Source organism: Aquarana catesbeiana, linkage group LG12, assembly GCF_042186555.1.
Source record: "Aquarana catesbeiana isolate 2022-GZ linkage group LG12, ASM4218655v1, whole genome shotgun sequence".
Classification (NCBI taxonomy): Eukaryota; Metazoa; Chordata; class Amphibia; order Anura; family Ranidae; genus Aquarana; species Aquarana catesbeiana.
This window is the reverse complement of record NC_133335.1, coordinates 202540824-202565063: the sequence shown is the minus strand read 5'-3', so window position 1 is coordinate 202565063 and position 24240 is coordinate 202540824. Positions and strand designations below refer to the sequence as shown.

Below are 24240 nucleotides of genomic sequence, written 5' to 3'. Positions count from 1 at the left end.
CCCTTTAATAGGAAGTGCCTGAACAAGGACTTTCATGGCAGAATCAACAGATATTATTTTAATGAAGGCTGCATATTTAAACATATTAAATTTTTTTGAAATTACATGCAAAGCGCAGGGGTTTTTACATATACTTTAATGACTGCAGGTAAGTGCACTCACCTGTGTGACTGTACTACAGGATATGGGAAAGCTGCACGGCTTGGTATTAAGTGCAGTATTTTCAGACATTTAAGAATAGTTTAGACAGGATGCAATCGTTTAGCCACAAAATAAAGAACAGAATGGAACATATTCAATAAAAGTTATCAAATAAGGGGACATCAAAAGTCGGTGTGCCATTTTGCAGCAATCCCAAAAAAGTGGTATCCAATATACAGTAATGCCACTGACTAGGAACCATAACAGCAGATTTTGTGGCCCCAGTCACATGTTAAACACCTCTGCCAAAGATCCCAGTCTACCGCTCTGACCAGTTTCTATGTATGCGGTCTCTCCATCTGTACATTTAAGCAGAAGCCACATATTGCTTTACTGCAGAGAACCTATACAACAAGTCATCAGTCTTGTGTCATGTCTGTCTTGTTTGCTGTATTACAGGCTATGAAGGGAGGGCGGTCTCGTTGTTTCCCTCTGAGGTTGTATTTTGTACTGTAATCTCACTTTCCCAACCCTCGGGGAGCTGGACAACAACCGGAGCACAGTCCAGAGGATCCTCTTCAAAATCCCACTGAAATTTCTTGGTCAAATGGGCTCGGAATCGGATGGCTCTTCGCTTCAGGTCTTTATTCGTAGACTGAGAACATAGGAATGAGAAAAGAACCTGGAAAGAGGTAAACCATAGGTAATTAGTACTTTAAAAAGAGAATCTCCGTGTTCAGCATTGCTGCCCTACATGTGATGGCCCATATGCTATACCAAGTCATTGTTAAAAGGGAAAAGATCATCTTTCTGAACATATTTAGGGTGTAACATGCTCAGCATCTGACCCCCCCCCCCCTGACAGATCACTGTGAATCAATGAACTACAAGTACCGACAGCCTTTGCGGCTGTAGGCTTGTCGTTTTCAATTAACTACCAGGTTGCTAATGAGCACTCTAGGTAGGTCATTGAGCTTGTTGTCATTCAGTAATTGCCTGCCCGTATTGGAGGTATGGGCAGACAGCTACACAGTCAGTCTGCAGGAGCTGGCATTACACCCACAATCTGCTGATAGTGGGTGCAATGCTTTACAGGCTCCTAACAAACAAAAATAAAATAAATGCACATATTTTAACCTGCAAAAAAAATGTGCATTTATTATTTTTTTTGTAAAAGTGAATTTATCCTTTAAACCAGAATTCCACCTTTCCCATCACTTTAAAATATTGTATTGGGTTCAAATGAATGCTTACTGCTACAGAACAGTCCAGCCGCTGTGGAGGCTGTGACAAACTGCAGAAGCTTGTGCTACATAAAGTAAGCAATGCTGTCTTCCTGGCACTTCTCTTCTGTGTCTGGAAACAAACAGATTTGGTCCTAAGGCATGTCAGCCAATCAAGAACAGCCTTGTATTTTTTATCAATGCAGTCAAGATGTTCTCTGGTTGGCCGAGGTGAAGAGACACGTGGATGAGCCAATCGGAGAATGTGCTTTGTAGGACTCTCGGGCAGTGGGTTGGAATGGGAGGATAAGTAAAATTTAAAGCTTCACTTATAAAGAAGATAAAGTTGAGCTTTCTATGTAAATTTGGTTGCTTATGAATCGAAATCTGGTGATTTTTTTTTTTTCCAATTTGACACAGTTCCTGAAAAAGGGTCAGGTGCGGTTTTGACCATGCTGGGGTGTATTGACACCCTTTCATTTTCAAGGGAGCTTATGGAATGCTTGTTAACACATGACAAATTGTCATACTGGGTATTAAGTTGTACAGAAGTACTGAGTATTGGTATTGTTGCCGATTGCAACAGAAGGAGCAGCAAGGGGCCTTTACAAAGGCACTGCCATTGCTCCATAAAAAAAGGACATGGTGACAGTGTGGGAGATTTACTAAAATTGGTGCACTCAGAATCTTGTGCAGCTGTGCATGGTAGCCAATCAGCTTCTAACTTCAGCTTGTTCAATTTAGTTTTGACAATAAAACCTGGAAGCTGATTGGTTTCTCTTTAGAGCTGCACCAGATGTTGCTCTAGTTTTAGTAAATCTCCCCCAGTGTCTCTTTAACATTTGCTGACCAGCAATGTACCCGTACAATGCTAGACTTCAAGTGGTTATCCGGGGATGATGCCAGGCATCATCACGGTACCATTTTTTTAGAGCCAACGGTCGGCTCTCTAGTAAAAGCAATCCTAGCGGCTAATTAGTCGAATGCTTTTACAAGCAGCAGTAGGGGACATCCCCCTGCGGCTGTACTGATATCTTCTGTCCCACTAGGAGTCCTGATAGACCAGCTGGCGCTTCCGTCTGTGACGTCACATCGCTTGCCCGGATGTAAACGGCGCCATTTTTAAAAATCAAAAGCATTTGATCTCACCAATCTTGGTATGATCAAATGCTCTTAAAAAAGAAGTATGGGAATGAGGGTTACTGCAGATTCATACTTACCTAGGTGGATGCAGCATCAATCCGATGTGGCATCTGTCCCCTGGTGCCTCTTCACTGAGAACCGAGCCATCGAACATTGCCAATGGCTCGGTTCTCTCAGCCCCCCCGTCAATCAGCAGCTCTCCTGCTCTGCTCCTCCGTGCTCACTGGAGCGCTGAGTTGTGGAGGGGCAGGGAACAGGCGTCTCAGCGGCTCGCTGAGAGGCTGAGGCGGCTATCAGTCCAGGCACCTGGCGGATCCAGAATCCCAGAGTTGGGATGACGATGTCCCTGGACTAATATTGGTGACGTCAGCAGAGAGCAGACTTGAGACCACTCTCTGCCTAAAACGGGTCACAGCAGTGCAAAACGTGACCCATAGGAGAAGCCCAGCCAAACGAGCTTAGGCTGGACTTCTCCTTTAAGTGCAGAGGAGGGGTTTGGGGTCTTATAGACCCCAGATCTCTCCATAAAGAGTACATGTCACATCCCTTTTACTATCACAAGGGATGGTTACATTCCTTCTGACAACAATAAAAGTGATAAAAAAATATAATAAAAAGCAACTGTGTAAAAAAAAAAAAAATAATAAAAAAAAAAAGTAAAGTGCCCCTGTCCCACCATGCACAGGCAAACGTCAATCCTGCACGCACGTAAACAGCGATCATCCCACACATGAGGTATCACAAGCGTCAGATCATGGGCAGTAATTCTAACACTTCACCTCCTGTGTAAATGTAAAGTGGTAACCTATAAAGACTTTTAAAGTGTCGCCTATGGATAGTAAGATATATGTTGCTGTCGTTGCACAGGTGTGTACAATTTTAAAGCGTGGCATGTTTGGTATCTATTTACTCAACATACTATTTTATATTTTATCAAAAATTGGGTTATGTATTGTGTTTTTTTGCATTAAAAATTAAAAAAAAAAAAAAAGTGTATTTTGTTTTTAAAATTGCGTTTGAAAAACCACTGCTCAAATACTGTGTGGCATAAAATATTGCAAAACCCACCATTTTCTAGGGCCTCCACTTTAAAAAAAATATATATAATGGTCTAATTTTCTAGCAAAAAAAAAATACAGATTTTTACATGTAAACAAAAGTGTCAGAAAAAGGCTTGGAATTGGCATTGCAAGCTTAATCTAAGCCAGTACTGAGGCAGCCAAGGATTTGGCATTTCAGAAGGTTTTCAGCAATGACAGCCTTTCACCTACAGGTATACCATAATAAAGTTTACATTTACCTGCAAAGTGCTGGTCAGGAAGTTGTTCTGGGACACAATGTCTATGAAGAAGTCTGTGGGCACCTGGGCCAACTGGTGATACAGGATAGAGATGAGCTCATTGTACAGATCTAGGTGCTGTAGAGCGTAGGTCTCTGCTCGACACAGAAGGTTCAGCAAACTCTTCCATTGCTCAAACCCCTCATATACATTCCCCAGGAGGAAACACACAAAGGCGAACTGCAGTTCAGCTGAGGAAAAAATAAAAAGAGAACATTATATTTAAAAAAAAAAAGGGTAGATTATTGCAGAGTTCTGGAAAGGAAAGAGTACAGGAAGCTTCATGTCTTCAAACTGCACTTTTATGAAGTTATTTAAAGCTAAACTTCATTTGTAAATACACAAATTAAATATACAGTATAAGCTGTCTTACCAAAAGGTTTATTTTTTCTGTCCATCCAGTCCTAAGATTTACACAGCACAGCAAGGTGAATGATACCACTTGTCTGGCCTACTGACTCAGACAGAGCAACGGCCAACTGATGAAGTCATCCCTCTGCTCTCACCATGTTCATTGTACACACAACTGTATGCAGCACACCTGACTGGCTCCTAGGATTCCCCTCTCTCTGTGTCTGAGTATTGCTGTACAGGGGAATGCAAGAGGCTAATACCAAGTCAAATTTAGGAACTTGCATTACTTGCGTAAAAAACAAAAAAAAAAACAACATTTAACCGCTTCAGCCCCAGAAGATTTTACCCCCTTCCTGACCAGAGCACTTTTTGCGATTCGGCACTGCGTCGTTTAACTCACAATTGCGCGGTCGTGCGACGTTGCACCCAAAGAAAATTGACGTCCTTTTTTTACCACAAACAGAGCTTTCTTTTGGTGGTATTTGATCACCTCTGCGGTTTTTATTTTTTGCGCTATAAACAAAAAAAGAGCGACAATTTTGAAAAAAAAGAAAAAAAAAAAAAAAAAAACACAATATTTTTTACTTTTTGCTATAAAAAAATATCCCCCAAAAATATATAAAAAAGCAATTTTTTCCCTCAGTTTAGGCCGATATGTATTCTTCTACATATTTTTGGTAAAAACAAAAAAAATTGCAATAAGCGTATATTGATTGATTTGCACAAAAGTTATAGCGTCTACAAAATAGGGGATAGTTTTGTGGCATTTTTATTATTAATTTTTTTTTTTTTTTTTTAGTAATGGTGGCGATCTGCGATTTTTATTGGGACTGCGACATTATGGCGGACACATCGGACAATTTTGACACATTTCTGGGACCATTGGCATTAACACAGCAATCAATGCTATAAAAATGCATTGGATTACTGTAAAAATGTCACTGGCAGTGAAGGGGTTAACCACTAGGGGGCAATCAAGGGGTTAATGTGTTCCCTAGTGTGCGTTCTAACTGAATGGAGGGGACTGTGTAGGGGAGATGACAGCTCGCTGTTCATACTCTGTATGAACAGACGATCTGTCTCTTCTCCCCTCGGAGAACCAGAAACTGTGTGTTTACACACAGATCCCAGTTCTCCGTGTGCCAGCGGCGATCGCGGAAGCCCGGCGGTGATCATGACCGCCGAGCACCGCATTGGGTCGGGGGGCGCGCCCCTAGAGTCCACAGGGCGAAGTGATGTTACATAACGTCTTTTTGCCCAGCTGTGCCATTCTGCCGCAGTACAACTGCGGCGGCTGGTCGGCAAGTGGTTAATGAAATACTATGCCTTTGTGGAATTTCTCATTTATTTATATCTTCTGTGTCAAACACAAGGCCCATGGGCCGAATCCGGCCTGCCAAGCCTTTTTATGTGGCCCCCGCACCACTCCTGCAGCACCCCCTTGTCTCTGCCTCCACCTCATCTCAGCAGTCAACCGCAGAACTCCTCCACCAGATCCTGCGCTCTTCTGTGTAGCATCAGCACCCCCTTGTCTCTGCCTCCCCTGGTCTCAGCATTCACCAGACTCCGACAGCTGACTCCAGGCCTTCCCTGGCCCTATTCCAGACCCTGCACTTTCTGCTTCCCAGCTCCACTCCCGGCTGCTTTCCGGCAGCAGCACAAAGTAAGGAATAGTGGGGGACTCTCAACTTCTGATGGTGGCGAGGGTCTTGACATCTGATGTAAGGGGGAGTGGAGTGCTCTGGACATCTAGTCTAACAGATACAACAGGCTAATGCGGCCTGCGATAAAATGGAGTTTGATACTAGTGGTCCACCAAAATGAAAATTCCAAAAACCGAAACGGGCAGTTCTAAAAATTGATTATATATATATATATATATATATATATATATATATATATATATATATATATATATATATATATATATATATATATATATATACTTATTACACATACACTTTTTATTTATAATTGTATTATATTTTCATTTTTTAATATTATGAATTTAAATGACTATGAATTCATTTTCGGCCATTATCAGCACCTTTTCGGGTGATAGGTCACTTTCACACTGAGCAGTTTTTGAAGCGCTTTTGCGTTAAAAAAAAAAAAAAAAAAAACGCAAGAAAAGCTCAAGAGAAATGCATCCCTTTAAATTCTATGTATGTCTTCACACTGGTCCCTTGCGCTTCCGCTGCAGTTTGAAGACCAGGTTCAAACCTGTGCGGCCGCCCAGGCCGCGGTTTGTGTGGGCACGACCGCCCATTCATTTGAATGGGCGGTCTTGCCCTGCGACAAGCAGTAAATAAGTCCTTGCATTATTTTTAAAATCGCAGTCCGCACGGGAACTGAGATTCAATTTCCAGTGCGGGCGGCATGCCATTAGGATAATTGGCATCCACCCACAGGCTCCGCATTTCTCTGTGTGGTTGGTTGCGTCTGCCGGTATTTTTGCAATCCCTGCAGCTGCACCACCGGCACAGATGTGAACCTAGTCTTAAAGCGGAGTTCCACCCACAAAATGGAACTTCAGCTTTAAGTGCTGGTGATCCCCTGACATGCCACATTTGGCATGTCATTTTTTTTGGGGGGGGGGGGGGAGGAGTGGGTACCCTGTTTCTAGAGAGGCACCCAGCTCCCACTTCCTCCCTTGGCGCCGGAAAGAAGATCACCTCTGCCCCCTCCCTCCCTGCAATCTTCTGGGACACGTCACTGGTCCCAGAAGATTGCCCAGCCATTCACAGCGTGCAGCGCGGCTCACGCATTCGCAGTGCGCGCCCGGCTCACGCATTCGCAGTGCGCGCCCGGCTGTGAAGCCACAGCCGGGTGCCCACAGTTAGAATTCCGGTTACTATGGAGAGGAGCGAGGCTTCATACGCCCACATCGCTGGACCATGGGACAGGTGAGTGTCTGATTATTAAAAGTCAACAGCTACACTTTTTGTAGCTGCTGACTTTTAAATGGGTGGAACTCCACTTTAAGATCCTGCTTGCTGCATTTTTGGTGCATATTTGGTCAGTTAAGAAAAAGAAAAAAAAAAAAAAAACGCACCTCCCCATTGAAATGCATTGAAAACCCGGCAAAAATGCATCAAAAATGCACCTGTGTTGCGTCGTTGATGTGGTTTTTGACTCACATGACCTATGAAAAATGCACCGGTAAAGTCGTACACGTTTTTTTGGCAGCCATTATTGGCACCTTTTTTTCTATTGCCAAAATGCTGATAACCCTATTTTCAGCTGATAACTTTCGGCGGCGGATACATCGGTGCATCCCTATTTAAAACCCCTGATCTAGATCATAGTACAGTTATTAGTAGTTGGTCACATTTAACAGGACTTGTTCTGTAATTAATATTGAGGACATTCAACATTGCAGAAGCTTTGAATCTTCTCTAGAATTACAGAACAAGTCCAGCTAAATGTGACAAACTACTACTAGCCATATAATAATATAACACAAACAGAGCTGCAATTATTTCTGTCTTTTGAATCTTTAGCTGTAATGAGGTGATATGCAAAGTGCAGTAAACCATAGCAACCAGTCAGCAATCACCTTTAATTGCTCATATGGTTGTAGACGTGTGAGAGTAGAAATCACACTGGTTGATACGCATCGCTAAACTTTATGCTGTATTACCAATGCAGAAGGTTTTCTGCCTTTGAAGTTTAGGCATAAACTCATCCTCGCCCTCACGGCTTGGCTTTTCTCACCCCAACACTGATTAGCCATGCTGCTTCAGAGTACTGGATTTCTAAGGACTGATTTCACTGGGCTTAAAGAGTAAATAGCAACGCTGAAACTGATCAGCGGGGCTTCAAAGAAGGAAAAGCCATGAAAATCAGAAAGAGGGGCAAAAGCTCATATATTTGCTGCAAGAGCTGTGAAAATGTGACCTTCTACAGAAACTGCTAAAATAAATAAATATAATATGTGCCCCTTTCACATGAGCCCTCTGTGAAGAAATCTACGGTGCACTGTTTTTCAGAGGGTGTCAAGAGCAGCGGCTACCAGTCATACAGGCCCCATTCACACTTTGCGTAGGGGGAGCTCGCAATTATGTGTGGGTGATTTTTACATGATTCCATGCGTCACGCATAGGACAGCCTATTCACTTCAATGGATTGCCCGATGCCGGTTTGTCACCCAAAAGAAGCTCCTGCTCCTTGTTGGGCGACAAGCTTGACGCGATTTTTTTAAAGTCGCGTTTCGCTGCAATCATGGCAAAATCACACCGCGTTTGAAGTGCCTTTTAAAATGAATAACACCCAAACTTTACACAGACTGCCACGTGATTGTGAATCGCGGACAGAACTGCGATTCCAAGTTGCCAAGTGTGAACGGGGCCTTAGGAGACCACCTCCTGAATGTGTCTTTTTTTAGGCTGTTCTTTTTTTTCGAACCCAAGGGGGATTTTGTATTGAATTACCATGCACTGAGTCTTTGGATCGCAGTTGTGGCGCAGACCCATTGACCTCAATGAGTGAGTTTGACAGGTGGTGTCACTTGTCAAACTCGACAAATGGAGTTAAATTTGCCCCAGCCACAAAGCATCACTGCGTTGCAATGTGCATGAGTATCATCCCCTTTGGCTGCCATAGTAAGTTTTACCACCCCTTTGCGGTCTGTGTGAAAGGGGCCAAACGTCTTACTATTTATAAGGGCTATTAAAGAATATTGATTCCAAGAGTAATTTTATTGCCAAATCAAGGTAATTACCGCTCCAGGTGCCATCGCTTGTGTTCACACCGTCCTAGTATATAGGAGATGAAGGGTGCCGGCTTAGCAAAGTCAAATGGCAGAAAAATGGAAAAAAGAACGGCCGCACTTCAAAATAATGCCTTTATTAAATAAAGCTTGATCCATACATCAATCAGAGACACAGGTCCAGATGGTACTGACGCGTTTCGCACTGTTAATGGTGATTAATCATAGCAACCATAGTAATTTTCCCGGTTAGAGTAAACCAGACCATGCTTTATATGGTTTTTTTTTGCCTTTCTCTGGGTTCACTGTAGGTTTAGGTTTCAGTGGATGCAAGTATTTATTTTTTATTTTTATTTGATGGACTTTTTCAATCTATTAAAGAGCATTCCCTTGAGCTGGGGGCTGCATGGAAGGCCACTAGATTTAACAGGTTTGCCAGCAATTAAACAGGTGAATGTATGCAAGTCTGTGAATAAAAGAGACACGAACAGCACACCTAATGGGCAAAGGTGTAAAGGGCAAACTCTGCATGCACACATAAAACATTTTCACTGACCTAGTATATCCAAAGGCTTTTCTGGGTAGTGTTCATCCATCAGCTGACCTAGAGCGTAGGACAGGTCAATGCTGTGCTGTGTGACTTCAGCCGGAGTAGCATTCGCTGGGTACATTTTCTCTGGAAGAGTGCTAAAGCGGATCTGTGTTCCTTCTTTTTGTTTCATCTGTGGAAGTCTTGACATGCCCTCCTTATAGTTCTGACACATCTTGTCATATCTAAACATTGAGCAAATGTATCAGTGCAAGTGTATATCACATGATCCTATACAGTGAGGGGAAAAAAAGTCTATAATTTTAACGGGAGGTTTATTTTAACAGTGAGAGACAGAATAACAACAAAATATCCAGAAAAACACATTTCAAAAAAGTTTTAAATTGATTTGCATTTTAATGAGTGAAATAAGTATTTGATCCCCATCAATCAGCAAGATTTCTGTCTCCCAGGTGTCTTCTATACAGGTAACAAGCTGAGATTAAGAGAGTGCTCCTAAAGGGAGTGCTCCTAATAGTTGTTACCTGTATAAAATACAACTGTCCAAAGAAGCAATCAGATTCCAATCTCTCCACCATGGCCAAGACCAAAGAGCTGTCCAAGGATGTCAGGGACAAGATTGAAGACCTAAGGCCGGAATGGGCTACAAGACCATCGCCAAGCAGCTTGGTGTGAGGGTGACAACCATTGGTGCGATTATTCGCAAATGGAAGAAACACAAAATGCCTGTCAATCTCCCTCGGTCTGGGGCTCCATGCAAGATCTCACCTCGTGGAGTTTCAATGATCATGAGAACGGTGAGGAATCAGCCCAGAACTACACAGGAGAATCTTGTCAATGATCTCAAGGTAGCTGGGACCATAGTCACCAAGAAAACAATTGGTAACACATTACGCCGTGAATGACTGAAATTCTGCAGTGCCCACAAGTCCCCCTGCTCAAGAAAGAACATGTACAGGACTGTCTGAAGTTTGCTAATGAACAATCTGAATGATGCAGAGGAGAACTGGGTGAAAGTGTTGTGGTCAGATGAGACCAAAATCAAGCTCTTCGGCATCAACTCAACTCGCTGTGTTTGGAGGAGGAGGAATGCTGCCTATGACCCCAAGAACATCATCCCCACCGTCAAACATGGAGGTGGAAACATTATGCTTTGGGGGTGTTTTTCTGCTAAGGGGACAGGACAACTTCACCACATCAAAGGGACAATGGGCATTGAAAATTGGTCGTGGATGGGTATTCCAGCATGACAATGACCCAAAAGATACCACCAAGGCAACAAAGGAGTGGCTCAAGAAAAAGCACATTAAAGGTCCTGGAGTGGCCTAGCTAGTCTCCAGACCTTAATCCCATAAAAAATACGTTGAGGGAGCTGAAGGTTCGAGTTCCCAAACGTCCGCCTCAAAACCTCAATGACTTAGAGAGGAGCTGCAAAGAGGAGTGGAACAAAATCACTCCTGAGAATTATGCAAACCTGGTGGCCAACTACAAGAAACGTCTGACCTCTGTGATTGCCAACAAGGGTTTCTCCACCAAGTACTAAGTCATGTTTTGCGAAGGGGTCAAATACCTTATTTCACTAATTAAAATGCACATTTTTTAACTTTTTTAAAATGCGTTTTTTCTGGATTTTTTGTTGTTATTCTGTCTCTCACTGTTAAAATAAACCTATCATTAAAATTATAGACTGATTATTTCTTGGTCAGTGGGCTAACGTACAAAATCAGCAGGGGATCAAATACTTTTTTCCCCTCACTGTATACACATCTGCAAAATGCTCAAACAACAAACCATGAAACATCCTTTCAGGTCCATGCTGTCGCAAAAGGAGGCCATACAGTGGTTATAGAAAAAGAATCACACCCCCCCCCCCATTTTATAATATCACACAATAACATTGCACCACTTTTTGGTTTACTGAATTTATATTTTCAGAAAAAAATACACTGAAATTAAGTTTAGTGCACACAAACACAAAATAATACCCAATTTTTTGTAAAAAAGATGAGCTTGCATCAAGTAAATAGATACCAGAATATGCCAAATCTGAAAATGACATGCACCCATGAAAATGGCACAAAACTACAGTACCCAGATTTGTCCATAAGTCATACTTTAACACTAACACTGAAAGATGGCCCTAGAATTATTCCTTGCACTTAAATGTGTGTAGTGATACAATTGTCGTTTTCGACATGTATGCACGTGGGTGCACAACCGAAACCGACAGTGTGTAAAAATAAATAAATAATCTTTCTAATTTAATTAATGTGGTTGGGCGTTTTTGCATTGAAGCCAACGGGACGCAATTTTGCACTGAAGTCAACGGGGACGCAATTTTTCATGGAAGTCAACGGGGACGCAATTTTGCACAGAAGTCAACGGGGACGCAATTTTGCACAGAAGTCAACAGGGATGCAATTTTGCACAGAAGTCAACGGGGATGCAATTTTGCACAGAAGTCAACAGGGATGCAATTTTGCACAGAAGTCAACGGGGACGCAATTTTGCACAGAAGTCAACGGGGACGCAATTTTGCACAGAAGTCAACGGGGATGCAATTTTGCACAGAAGTCAACGGGGACGCAATTTTGCATGGAAGGCAGCATGCCATTATCGGCACCTTTTTTTTTTTTCTATCGTCAAAACGCTGATAACCCTATTTTCAGCTGATAATTTTCAGTAGCTAATATATCAGTGCATCTCTAACTACAGTATACTGTACAGCAGATCGATGGTCAAAAAGCACAATCAGAGCGGCAACAAGGTCATATGTAAACATTCTAAACTAACAAACAGAAACAATTATCCCATTATTGCAAGGCCATCGCACATGGCATCTCACGTGTCCAAAAAGCAGATACAGACCACCAGGGTGCCAATCCCAAAAAGTTGGGATGGGTCCCAATACTGGAGTTTTGATGGTACAAAAAATGAGGGGGGGGGGCGCATAATAAGGCTGATACACTCTTATGTGATAGCAAAGTGCAGGTGACAGGTTCTCTTTAAGCAGGCCCTAATGTCACAGACTGTGCTCTTTCCCGGCCAGAGGGGCACGAAATTGACAAATTTGAACCGTGAAGTGTTCAAATCTGAGCGCTTCCAGGTTCATTCATCACAGGTGAGATCAGCACCTTTTGCAGCAAGTGCTATGAAGCCACTTGAATCATTTCTACTACATAGCCAGCAACCAGGAGAAAATGCCAAAGTGCTTTTAGCAGCTGAGAATCTGTTTCAATGTTGGCTCTGCCCCCCGATATAATACTTTATTCAGCAGCAGCAAAAGGTTTATTGATTTTAACTAAACACATATAAAATAAAGTAACTGAATGCAAGGCAAAGCAACATGTGCACTTAAAAATGTAAGTCCAGCCAAAACTTGAGCTAATTTTTTTTCAGTTTTCAATACAGTGGGAAATTAGAACCCTTGTTTAGTTTTTACTGTTTTTTAGGGATTTCCCCTTACATATCTACCTTTTTTCACTCACCCATCGATTTTAGCCATTGGGAGCAAACAAAGGTAGCAGTTTGTAAGCTACAAGAGGTAGGTCAGGACCACAGATTTGGTATGAGCAGGCAATTTTGTGGCGTAAATAGTAAGGCTTACACTTTTAATACAGTTAAACCTAACCTTTAATCCTTGTACAGATTATCAAGAGAAAAAACATATTCTCAATAGGTAGACATAACAAACAGCTCTTACTACAGATAATGAGAAATTAAGTCAATATCACAATGAAAAATGCACAGTGTGGCGCTATTAAGTGAATACAAAAAAAGTAAGCATAAATATTTAAATCAAAAACATCTCATGTGAGCATTTGTGACAGTGACTAGTGAAAAAGTAACACATATGTGTATATAGATGAATTAAGCATCAAAGGCAAAATCAAATATAGAGTCCATAACACCAAAAAGAAAAGTCCGTGATGGCAGTGTGTAAATGGTATACAGGTATACTTCTTGTATATGCAGGAAGATCAATTAGACCCGGTAGCCTGGTAGATGAATGGACCATAAACGACCAGAGGTGCACAGAAATTTAAAAACGGTGCCAGGACCATCACCAGAAGATATGGAGGCTTACCAGAAGTAGTGGCCTGAAATAGCATATGCTAGAACAGGTCAAGTAGGCTTGGTGACCAATATCCCTCTATAATGTGTACTTGTCTCAATCCAGAGAACTAAGTGTAATTTCTCTTTGCTGCCCTGTTCTTCTATTATCAGCATGAGTCGCTTCTGACAAGTTTTCACGATACCAATAGGTAAAACAACAGGGGAGCTTCAGTTCACAGCCTGTGAGTGACAGCCTCAGCTCTGTACCTGTGTGCTGGGGGTGTGTCCCTTCCCTCCAATCATCTCTTTTCACTGAGCTCTATAGAGTAACTTCATCTCCCTGCCACCTGCTTTCCGAAAGCTCAGGTGAGCTTTATAAATCCTACACTTTGAACAGCGCCATCTTTCCGCGCCTTTACTTCCCCGACCCGGGCTCTGCCACTTTTACCCTTTCATGGGGGGGGTGACCAAACGATTCCACTTCCCACACAACTCCTAATCCTCACCCCGTCTTCAGTCTCTTTCCGCAGGACACAAAATAAAAACTGCTTCTATCACTCTCCATGTGAACTGAAGCTCCCCTGTTGTTTTACCTATTGGTATCGTGAAAACTTGTCAGAAGCGACTCATGCTGATAATAGAAGAACAGGGCAGCAAAGAGAAATTACACTTAGTTCTCTGGATTGAGACAAGTACACATTATAGAGGGATATTGGTCACCAAGCCTACTTGACCTGTTCTAGCATATGCTATTTCAGGCCACTACTTCTGGTAAGCCTCCATATCTTCTGGTGATGGTCCTGGCACCGTTTTTAAATTTCTGTGCACCTCTGGTCGTTTATGGTCCATTCATCTACCAGGCTACCGGGTCTAATTGATCTTCCTGCATATACAAGAAGTATACCTGTATACCATTTACACACTGCCATCACGGACTTTTCTTTTTGGTGTTATGGACTCTATATTTGATTTTGCCTTTGATGCTTAATTCATCTATATACACATATGTGTTACTTTTTCACTAGTCACTGTCACAAATGCTCACATGAGATGTTTTTGATTTAAATATTTATGCTTACTTTTTTTGTATTCACTTAATAGCGCCACACTGTGCATTTTTTAGTTGTTCTGTTTTCCCTGAGTCTACGGGTGTGTTGGCTGCTTACTTAGTTTGTTTAGCGCAGCGCTGTATCATATTTCCTAAAATTTTGTTTACAATATCACAATGATCCACCCTCCCCTGAATGCTGGACCAAAGAGGTTAAGATCAAGAAATCTATATCTAACAGTATTCAGACAGCAATTCTGATTAAGTGAGCATGAAAAAACAGACATTAGACCCAGCTAGGCCAAGCTCCATAACCTCCCATGCTTTCATATTTACCTGGGCAAGTTGTGTTTAGCACGATCCTCTGTGTGGGTCATCTTCTCAGTAGGAAGGACCTCTGGGAAAGAGCATATTGTCCCACAGGCAGGCTGATACTTTAGCATGGCCTCTTTAGTAATGTGACTGGTTAAGGATACCCAATGACGCAGGCTGTCATAAGGGTACGGCCCCAGGAATGGGTCCAAGGAAGGAAGCTGTTCCCGTAGATTTTCAGCCTCCTCTTGGGAGGTAGCATCCATCTCCTCTCTTTGAGCATCGAACTGCAGGAGGTGGATGGCTCTCTGCTCCAGAAAGAAGAAAATGCCAGAGCGTGGCCCAGTTTCCCCAGCAGCTCCCCTCAGCCTCTTCACACTATAGTGGATAAAGTGAAGTCCAGGGGGCACCATCTTCACCCCTCGGAAACGAGGGCCAGCTTCCCAGCTGTTTAAGTCTATGCCGAATTCTGTGCCCTCTGGAACACCCAAAATCACAAGTGTGGCCCCTTCAAAGAACAGCTTCCGGGCCAGATCAGGATCCATTTCTGTGGACGAGTTTGCCATTTCTTCAAAATAACAAGAAAAATGAAGTCAATTACTATGCAAGACAAGGTCGTGCCACTCAAGTTCTTCTAGTTGAAGGCTCAATAAACATTAGAGCAGATTTTCACTTCCCCCTCCCAAATTATAACCCATTATATATATATATTTTTAACAACCACTGCTTACCTGGTGGTGTGTCTAGAACATTTCAGATACTCACCCACATGGCTCGGTCCCGCATTGCCATATTTGATTCAATATCATTGACAGGCTGCCGGCTGTTCCGGGTTCGGTCGCCATGCCTCCCGATGATGCGCCGGTAGGCCCTCCCCCTCCTCCTTACCTGAACGTCTATGCCTGTTATGCTTGTTACATATCCCAGAAGGCAAAGGAAGCACAGAGCACGGCATGTAAACCTACCTATACATGTAGAGGACTGGAGGAGGGGTGAAGTTTTCTGAAGAAGGGTGAAGAGCTGCTTTAAGCACAAATTTTCATACATTTTCTAACCTTTTACTATAAAAATTAAGGAAGTCGTGTTTCTTTCTTCCAATGTTAAAGTGAACCTTTTAAGTGGGCACACACAGATAAAAGATCCTTAATTTTGCACAGTAAACTAGACATCGATTATTTTCCAGAATTTATGGGATCCTCAGACCATTGTCTTGTTCTGGAGACAGTGTAGACCCTCCACCCCCTTTACTTCTGATTGTCCCACTTCTCATCTCTATCCCCATTTTTTCATGACCTTCATTTGTGTAAGGCCCTCGGCCTAAGTTCAACCAAATTATTTTCAATATATGTACATAACTCATGTTTCTGTTGCCCGTTGTCCTATTATGCTGTGTACCTTGAAAATCCTTAAATTAAATTAAGAGTTATTTGACCCAAAAGACCATAATTTTGTCAGAAATCAAAAACACATTTTTGTAATTCTTTAACTAACCTCTTGCCAACCACCCGCCGTCATTATACTGTGGCGGGTCGACGCGATCCCGCGAGCCGTCGTAGCTGTACGTCGGCTCCTTTAAGCGGGATAGCGCCCGCTGCACTGCGGGGGTGCCGATGCTCGTGGCCGGCGGTTGCGATGACCACCGGCCACGAGCCATCATGGGCATGAGAGGCAGAACAGGGACGTGTGTGTGTGTGTGTGTGTAAACACACAAATCACTGTTCTGTTCTGAAGGGACGACAGATCGTGAGTTCCTAATAGCTAGGAATCACGATCTGTCATTTCCACTAGGTCTGTCCCCTCCCCCTCAGTTAGAAACACACACAGGGAACACAGTTAACCCCTTCATCGCCCCCTAGTGTTAATCCCTTCCATGCCAGTGACATTTTTACAGTAATCAGTGCATTTTTATAGCACTGATCGCTGTATACATGCCAATGGTCCCAAAAATGTGTCAAAAGTGTCCGATGTGTCTGCCATAATGTCGCAGTCCCGATAAAAATCGCAGATTGCGGCCATTACTAGTAAAAAATAAAAAAAAAATAATAATAATAAAAATGCTATAAATCTATCCCCTATTTTGTAGACGCTATAACTTTTGCGCAAACCAATCAATATATGCTTATTGCAATTTTTATTACTAAAAATATGTAGAAGAATACATATCGGCCTAAACTGAGAAAAAAAACGCTTTTTTTTTTTTTTAAAAAAAGGGGGATATTTATTATAGCAAAAAGTTCAAAATATTGTGTTTTTTTCACTCTTTTTCGCTCTTTTTTTTGTTTATAGAGCAATAAAAAAAACGCAGAGATGATCAAATACCATCAAAAGAAAGCTCTATTTGTGGGGAAAAAAAAGGACGTCAATTTTGTTTGGGTGCAACGTCGCACGACTGCATAATTGTCAGTTAAAGCGACGCAGTGCCGAATCGCAACAAATGGCCTGGTCATTCAGCAGCCAAATCTGCGGGGCTGAAGTGGTTAAAATAATGCAAGCAGCAAAGTGCAGCATCATAGACACCAAACCATCTTGTACTGGTCAGCCTTCAGTAGAGTCAAATCCAGTTGTTATGAGTTACGATACTTTGCTCCTTGTACTTGCGAAAGGATATATTTTGGAAAAAACAGCATACATCAGCAGGCAAGGAATACAGCAAGGAAACTGGCTGACTATATTTGCTTTAGTACTATCTGAATCACTGACCTGGGAAAAGCATGCAGCTAGAGAAGATGGAAAAATGTTGCAACTCCAGATCTGCAATGCTTGTTTCAGATCAGAGAGTCAAACTATTGAAGCCACTGGATTACCATGACATCCAGTGATAGAGTCATTTCAGAAGGAAACGTCAGCAATGGCAGCCTGCTTATTTGATCAGTAAGAAAGTCCTTAAAGCCCAACTCTGGGAATTTAAAAAACTACCACCCTTGCAGCGCCTTACGCCCCGCTCCCAAACATGCGCACACACTGTAAGGGTTAAATGTGTAGGGGATAGGGAGTAAGGTGTAATATCTCTCCAGAGCTCTGCTCTGAGCTGTGGACAGGCCAATCTAGAGGATAACTCACCCTCAAATTGATTTCTGCATTTAAAAAAGAACTACCTAAATCTTGGGGTCACCTGAAGCTGCAGTCCTGAGACTTCTTTTCTCTCCTGTTTACATCTAAGGTGAGCCTTCTTCTGATGTCCACATCAATGCCCGTGTCACATGGACAGTTCCTATTGGTTGCAGCGGCAGGGTCCTCTCTGGATTCAGAAGATGAGTGACATCTGCTTGAGCTGACAGCAGGGGAGTGTCTGGTGAGAGACCATCTGTAGTGCTGGATTACTCGTTACCTGCACCTGGAAGTGGTGTCTCTTTCCCAGAGGGTTGAATTTTGAAGTAGACCTTAACGGTTTTATTAATAATTTTTGATTCGATTTCATCGATTCGTTAGGTTATGGATTTGCTCTAGTTTACTGTAATAGGCTTTGAGTATATATATATATCGCATACACAGTTTGCTGTTACCAGACTTGCATGTTTATATACCATTTTTAGTACCGTATATACTCGAGTATAAGTCGAGTTTTTCAGCACATTTTTTTGTGCTGAAAGTGCCCCCCTCGACTTATACTCGAGTCAAGCACTTTTCTGCAGCAAAAAATTTCATTTTCCGAACCAACTTTGGGGCCCCGTATCTCAGGGCCACTTGGTGCTAGGAACCCCAAATTTGGTGTGCAAACCCAGTGGAACTGGTACCACAATATATCCAAAGCTGAAGTTCCTAGCACTAAGTGGCCCCGATGTATGGGGCCCCAAAATCGGTTCAGAAAATGTCATTCTCTGCTGCAGAAAAGTGCTTGACATTTTCTAAACCGACTTTGGGGCCCCATATCTCAGGGCCACTTGGTGCTAGGAACCTCAAATTTGGTGTACAAACCCAGTGGAACTGGTACCATAACATATCCAAAGCTGGGGTTCCTAGCACTAAGTGGCCCTGAGATACGGGGCCCCAAACCGGTTCGGAAAATGTCATTCTCTGCTGCAGAAAAGTGCTTGACATTTTCTGAACTGATTTTTGGGGCCCTGTATCTCGGGGCCAGTTAGTGCTAGAAACCCCAACTTTGAAAAATTTATGGTGCTAGTTCCACTGGGTTTGCACACCAAATTTGAGGTTCTTAGCACTAAGTGGCCCCGAGATACGTGGCCCCAAATTCGGTCAACTGTGTCCATCTGCAGCAATGTCATTTCGGGACCCTTTGGGTTCAGAGACCCCAAATTTTGGCTGCAGCTAGGGGGCATCTAGGAACCCTTAACTACCGAGTTTGAAGTTCAGGGGACCTATGGCTGCAAATGGGCACAGTGATGCTGCAAATGGGCATTGTTGACCCTCTTTTCCACTTACAGTAGCTGTGCATTTTTCACCCTCGTCTTATACTCGGGTCAATAAGTTTTTCCCATTTTTTTGTGGTAAATTAGGGCCTCGACTTATACTCGAGTATATACGGTAATATAGTATATTTTTTTAGAAGATCTAGGCAGGATGAGGGGTGGAGGTAGATGGATTATATGGGGGGCCGACCAGTGGAAACTAAGCAATATGACCCTGACTCATCTACCTCTAGCAATTTTATGTATAGATAGGATGCTAATTAGAAGTGTTTTTATTATGTATGTTTTCAACCATTCATTTTAGTTTATTTCAGATCACTCCACTTGAGCGGGTTATGTCACATTCAGTGATGATTAGGAAATGAGTGGCGATATAAAATATACGTCTGGTTTTCAGATATGCTGGTTTGACATAACAGGCGGGGGGGTATCTATAATAATGTTAACGATTTTTTATATATTGTTATTTTCATATTGTGTGTATGTACCCACTGTATAAAGATGTAATGTCGGTGGTGTATTGCGGGAATGGGGACATAAGAAGTGCGCATGCGCAGGGGATTCATTTTCGCCCGTCATTGGTATGAAGTGAATAAAAGGATTGATTGCCGTGCCATACAGCCAATCCCATGATTAAGTCTGTGACGAAACATGTCGGGGCGTGGCTGTACGGCAATCATCAACGTGTGATGCGATACGCTGTGATTCGATACGCTGCACCAGAAAGTGGAAGCTCGGGTCTGAGGAGTGGGTGAGATTGTTATCAGCTACCGCACACCTTGGGTCCGCCGTGACCGGAATACATCGCTCTAAAACTGCATGGAAGTTCTCTGCTGCGACAATATTTTGCGTGCTTTGAATTTGGACTTATGTGAGTGTAATGGTGGAAGATTACGAAATATTTTATTAAACTGGTTTTACGTTATCACACTATTGGAGCACTTTTTTTATCATTTACATGTGGAGAGATCCTTGGTTTACACGGCTGGAGTTCGGAGATTATTTTTAACCCCTTTTTGTGTGGTTTAGGGCGATTTTAGCCAAACACGAGAGTGTGAGGCAAATCAAGCTGGTGAGTGCGAGCTTTGAGGGGAGTGGAATCGCTTGTGGTGGATGAATAGAAGAACAGTGCACTGGAATTACTTCATTGGATTGTTTTTTTCCCCGTTGTTTAATGGACTTTTTAATACACAGTATATGTTCATCAAAAGAAATCCTTTTTTTTGTTTAGCTTTTGTGTTCACTTGTCACAGAGTGATAGAAATTTATTAATGTCACTTACTATGCCGTGTACACACGACCGGACTTTTTGACAGCAAAGGTCCGACGGAACAATTAGATCGTGTGTGGGCTTCATCTGACCTTTTCTGTCGAAAAATCTGACGGACTGTATAAATAGAACATGTTTCAAATCTTTCCAACGGACTTGAATCCTATCGAAAAAATCTGTTCGTCTGTATGCTAGTCCGACGGACCAAAAACGACACAAGGGCAGCTATTGGCTACTGGCTATGAACTTCCTTATTCTAGTCCGGTCGTACGTCATCACGTTCGAATCAGTCGGACTTTGGTGTGATCGGTTGTAGACAAGTCCACTCCGTCAGAACTCCGTCAAAAAGTCCTTCGGACTTGAGTCCAAGGAAAAGTCCAGTTGTGTGTACACGGCATTATTGTTTAAAAATTATTACGTTTGATATCAGTGTCTTTCACTTGTTATAAGGTGATATGAACATTTGTAACACAGGCAATTTTATTGTATCCACTGTTTATTTTTATTGAGATAGATCACTTCTATTTCTTTATTGCATTTAGCACGGCTATTTTAAGCGCCACTATTTATTACACTATTTTGGGTTTGCTAGAATAGAGGATAAAATACTGTTTACACACTTGTCCAATTTAAGTGGCAGCTCTAGGTATCACAGCAAATTCATCCAGGAGCCCAGTGGTGGGATTACAAGTGCAGACGGGATGAACTTGTTTACCATCAGGTTTGAAAGATAACTGAAATACATCACAGGTATACAGTTTGCTGCTCAGTGATTGCAGTATTCTAGTCTGTATTAGGGTTGCCACCTCATCCCTTTAAACCCGAACACATATGAATTACACATGTTCTGAGGCTTATTTTATTGCACATAAGGCACCAAGTGAGTTTAATTACCACCTTAATCAGCCACAGAACCTGTGTAATCAATATGTGTTCGGGTTTAAAGGGATGAGGTGGCAACTCTAGTCTGTATCTCCCCAAGGTAATACATAAAGGTAATTTGATCAGTTTTACTGCCTTAGTAATTGCCACAGCCATTTCATCTGAGGGAAATCCTGAAAACCTGGCCTGTTAGTGAATCCTGAGGACAGGGGTTGAGAACCACTGGCCTAGGCCAATGTTTCTCAACTCCAGTCCTCGAGTACCCCCAACAGGCCATGTTTTCAGGATTTCCCTCAGATGAAACGGCTGTGGCAATTACTAAGGCAGTGAAACTGATCAAATCACCTGTGCAAAATAATAGGAGAGCCTGAAAACATGACCTGTTGGGGGTACCGAGGAGTGGAGTTGAGAAACCTTGGCCTAGGCGGTGTCCGAGTGGAAATGGGTACCTGCTCCTCAAAACTGCCAATTGTTCAAGAGGAGCAGGGGACGAGTCCTTAAAGTGGTTGTATACCTCCAATGCGGAAGTTGTACCTATAGGTAAGCCTATAATAAGGCTTCCCTATAGGTACTGTAAATATATCCTAAACGTGCACCGTTTAGATTTTTACCTTGTAGTGCGCCGATGAGGTCATCGGCGCATGCATCGGCGCATGCATCGTGCATGCATCGTGAGGAAACCGCCCTCCATGCCGTTTCTTCACTAGCAAGTGCCGTGACGCGACTCCGGGCAGTCACAGAACCGGAGTGCGCGGCCCCGGAAGGAAGAAGATGGACACGGCCACTAGCAGGGGCGGCGCGGGCTTTATTTGCGGGTAAGTAGCACATAATGGGCTAGTATATCACATACTAGCCCATTATGCTTTTACTTTGCAGGGGGAAAAAAAATGAGGAAGTAAAACCCACAAGGGTTTATTTCCTCTTTAAAGCGGAACTTCCCCTTTTGGGTGGAGCTCCGCTTTAAATACATACCTCCCAATTTTTTGAGACGGGAACGAGGGACACACCCCTGGCCACGCCCCCTTAAAGGAGAATTGTACAAAAAAAAACAAGATTGGTTAAACCCACAAGTGCTTTTTTACCACTACTATTCCTTTATATTGGCCTTTGGAATTTACAAATGCAGCAATTTAGAAATCAGATGAAAGGTTTAGTGCTGGAAAACACTTTGATAGCTAAAAAGTGCATTTTATATACATCTATATAGATCAGACCAAAATGAGGGACAAATGAGGAGGGATGAGGGACAGAGACAAGGGGACATTGCTCCAAATCAGGGACAGTTGGGAGCTATGTAAAATGTATGAATAGGGAAATCTGGTCAGTTTTTTTCATGCAAATCGCTGGTAGAATGATTAAAAAAAATGAACTCTATGCCCAGCTTTAAGCCCCGTACACACAATCCGAAAATCGTACGAAAAATGCCGCATTTGAATCGATCGTACGATAATCAGATCATTAGTACAGCGCTTTCAAGAGCCGATCAGGACAGTTCATCCGATATTATTCTATCGGACATGCACGGAAATTATTTTCGTACGATGCCAGATCGTACGATTTTCGTTTAATCAGTACACCCATCGTTCGAAAATGCAATAAAAATGCATTACAACACATGACATCACTTCCAAATTTTTATGCTGTCGTACGGGAATTTTCATGACTTTAGTAAACTCATCAGATTCAACGTGAGATTAGCATGCAAAAAAACCCCAAAAAACGGACGAACATTCGTCCGATAATCGGATCGTGCGTGTGTACCGGGCATTAGGCTGGTGATAAATCATTGTGAATGGAGCCTATTAGATGGCAGAGAACACATCATACACAACACCCCACAGCAATCACACACAGCAGACATTGGAGAAGTGCTCCATCTGTAGATCACTCTCCTCCCTCCTTCTTTCTCTAGAACTAATACAGAACACTCAGAGGATAGTCTGCTGCCTGAACCCTGCCCTGTACCTGGGTGCAGATCATTCCCCTAACACACATGGTGTTAATAACACAGCACTCACCTGTCTGCAACTGCAGAACCACTTCCTGTGTTCCGCATAACCCTTCCCCTAGAAACAGAGCAAAGAATCCCCGGGTTCCGCCTCTCCTCTGTGTTGGTGAGGGAAGTCAGAGATAAAAGCCTGTCATTCAGAGCTTACACTGACACTGAATATGAAATAGTGGGGCCAGAGTGTTTCAAGACGATATAGAGACTAGCTATCTTTATATATATATATCTATATATATATCTATATATATATATATATATATATAGATATATCTATATATATATATCTATATATATATAGATATATCTATAGATATATACATACACACACAAATGACCCGTCTCTGAGGTATCAGTAGAAATATATGTACTATTAGGCTTTATGCACCCAGACATAAATACAGGCGTTTGGCGAAAACACCCCGGTATATATACAGCACCCAGGATCCCCGGTTGCAGCGTATTTCTGTCCATGTTACTGTATCAGGCCTCTTGCATACAGGGCTTTAAAAAAGAAAAACCCTGCTCCTACAGGCGTTTGGCATTTTGTTTTCAGCCTGTAAATGCATCTCTATGTCAGTCTATGGCGGTAGTTACTAAAACTGGAGCAATCAAAATCTGGTGCAGCTGTGCGTTGCATGTACAATAGTAATTGGCTCGGACGTGTCCGTATCGAACCCGGCAGGAAGGCGGTGTTCTGTCAAAAACTCCAACCACGTCACTTCCGGTTTATTAAAACCATCAGTAATTGGAGATTTTGACGAATGCTGTTTGGACACAACACCGGCAACCCAATACAGTCCGGTACAGGAAGATAAAGTTGTTTTGACAGCACTGCG

The 24240-nt window shown here is 42.5% G+C and overlaps 1 protein-coding gene across 1 annotated transcript; it reads right to left on the bottom strand.

Moving 5' to 3' along the window:
• Window positions 1–118: 118 nt before the first annotated feature.
• On the bottom strand, window positions 119–23480 carry AAR2 (AAR2 splicing factor). Its single transcript, XM_073606514.1, has 5 exons — window positions 23415–23480; window positions 14902–15445; window positions 9468–9685; window positions 3808–4037; window positions 119–823 (listed from the first exon to the last, which is right to left on the bottom strand). The coding sequence occupies exons 2-5, from the start codon at window positions 15441–15443 to the stop codon at window positions 602–604; spliced, it is 1212 nt and encodes a 403-aa protein (XP_073462615.1). The 5' UTR covers window positions 15444–15445; window positions 23415–23480; the 3' UTR covers window positions 119–601.
• Window positions 23481–24240: the final 760 nt, after the last annotated feature.

Excerpts from the sequence above, each read along its gene's own strand:
- AAR2 (XM_073606514.1), bottom strand. The coding sequence starts at position 15,443 with ATGGCAAACTCGTCCACAGAAATGGATCCTGATCTGGCCCGGAAGCTG. Across the intron at positions 4,038-9,467 it reads AAAGCCTTTGGATATACTAG|CTGAACTGCAGTTCGCCTTT; the intron begins GTCAGTGAAAAT and ends TTTTTTCCTCAG. Across the intron at positions 824-3,807 it reads TCCTGACCAGCACTTTGCAG|GTTCTTTTCTCATTCCTATG; the intron begins GTAAATGTAAAC and ends ACCTCTTTCCAG.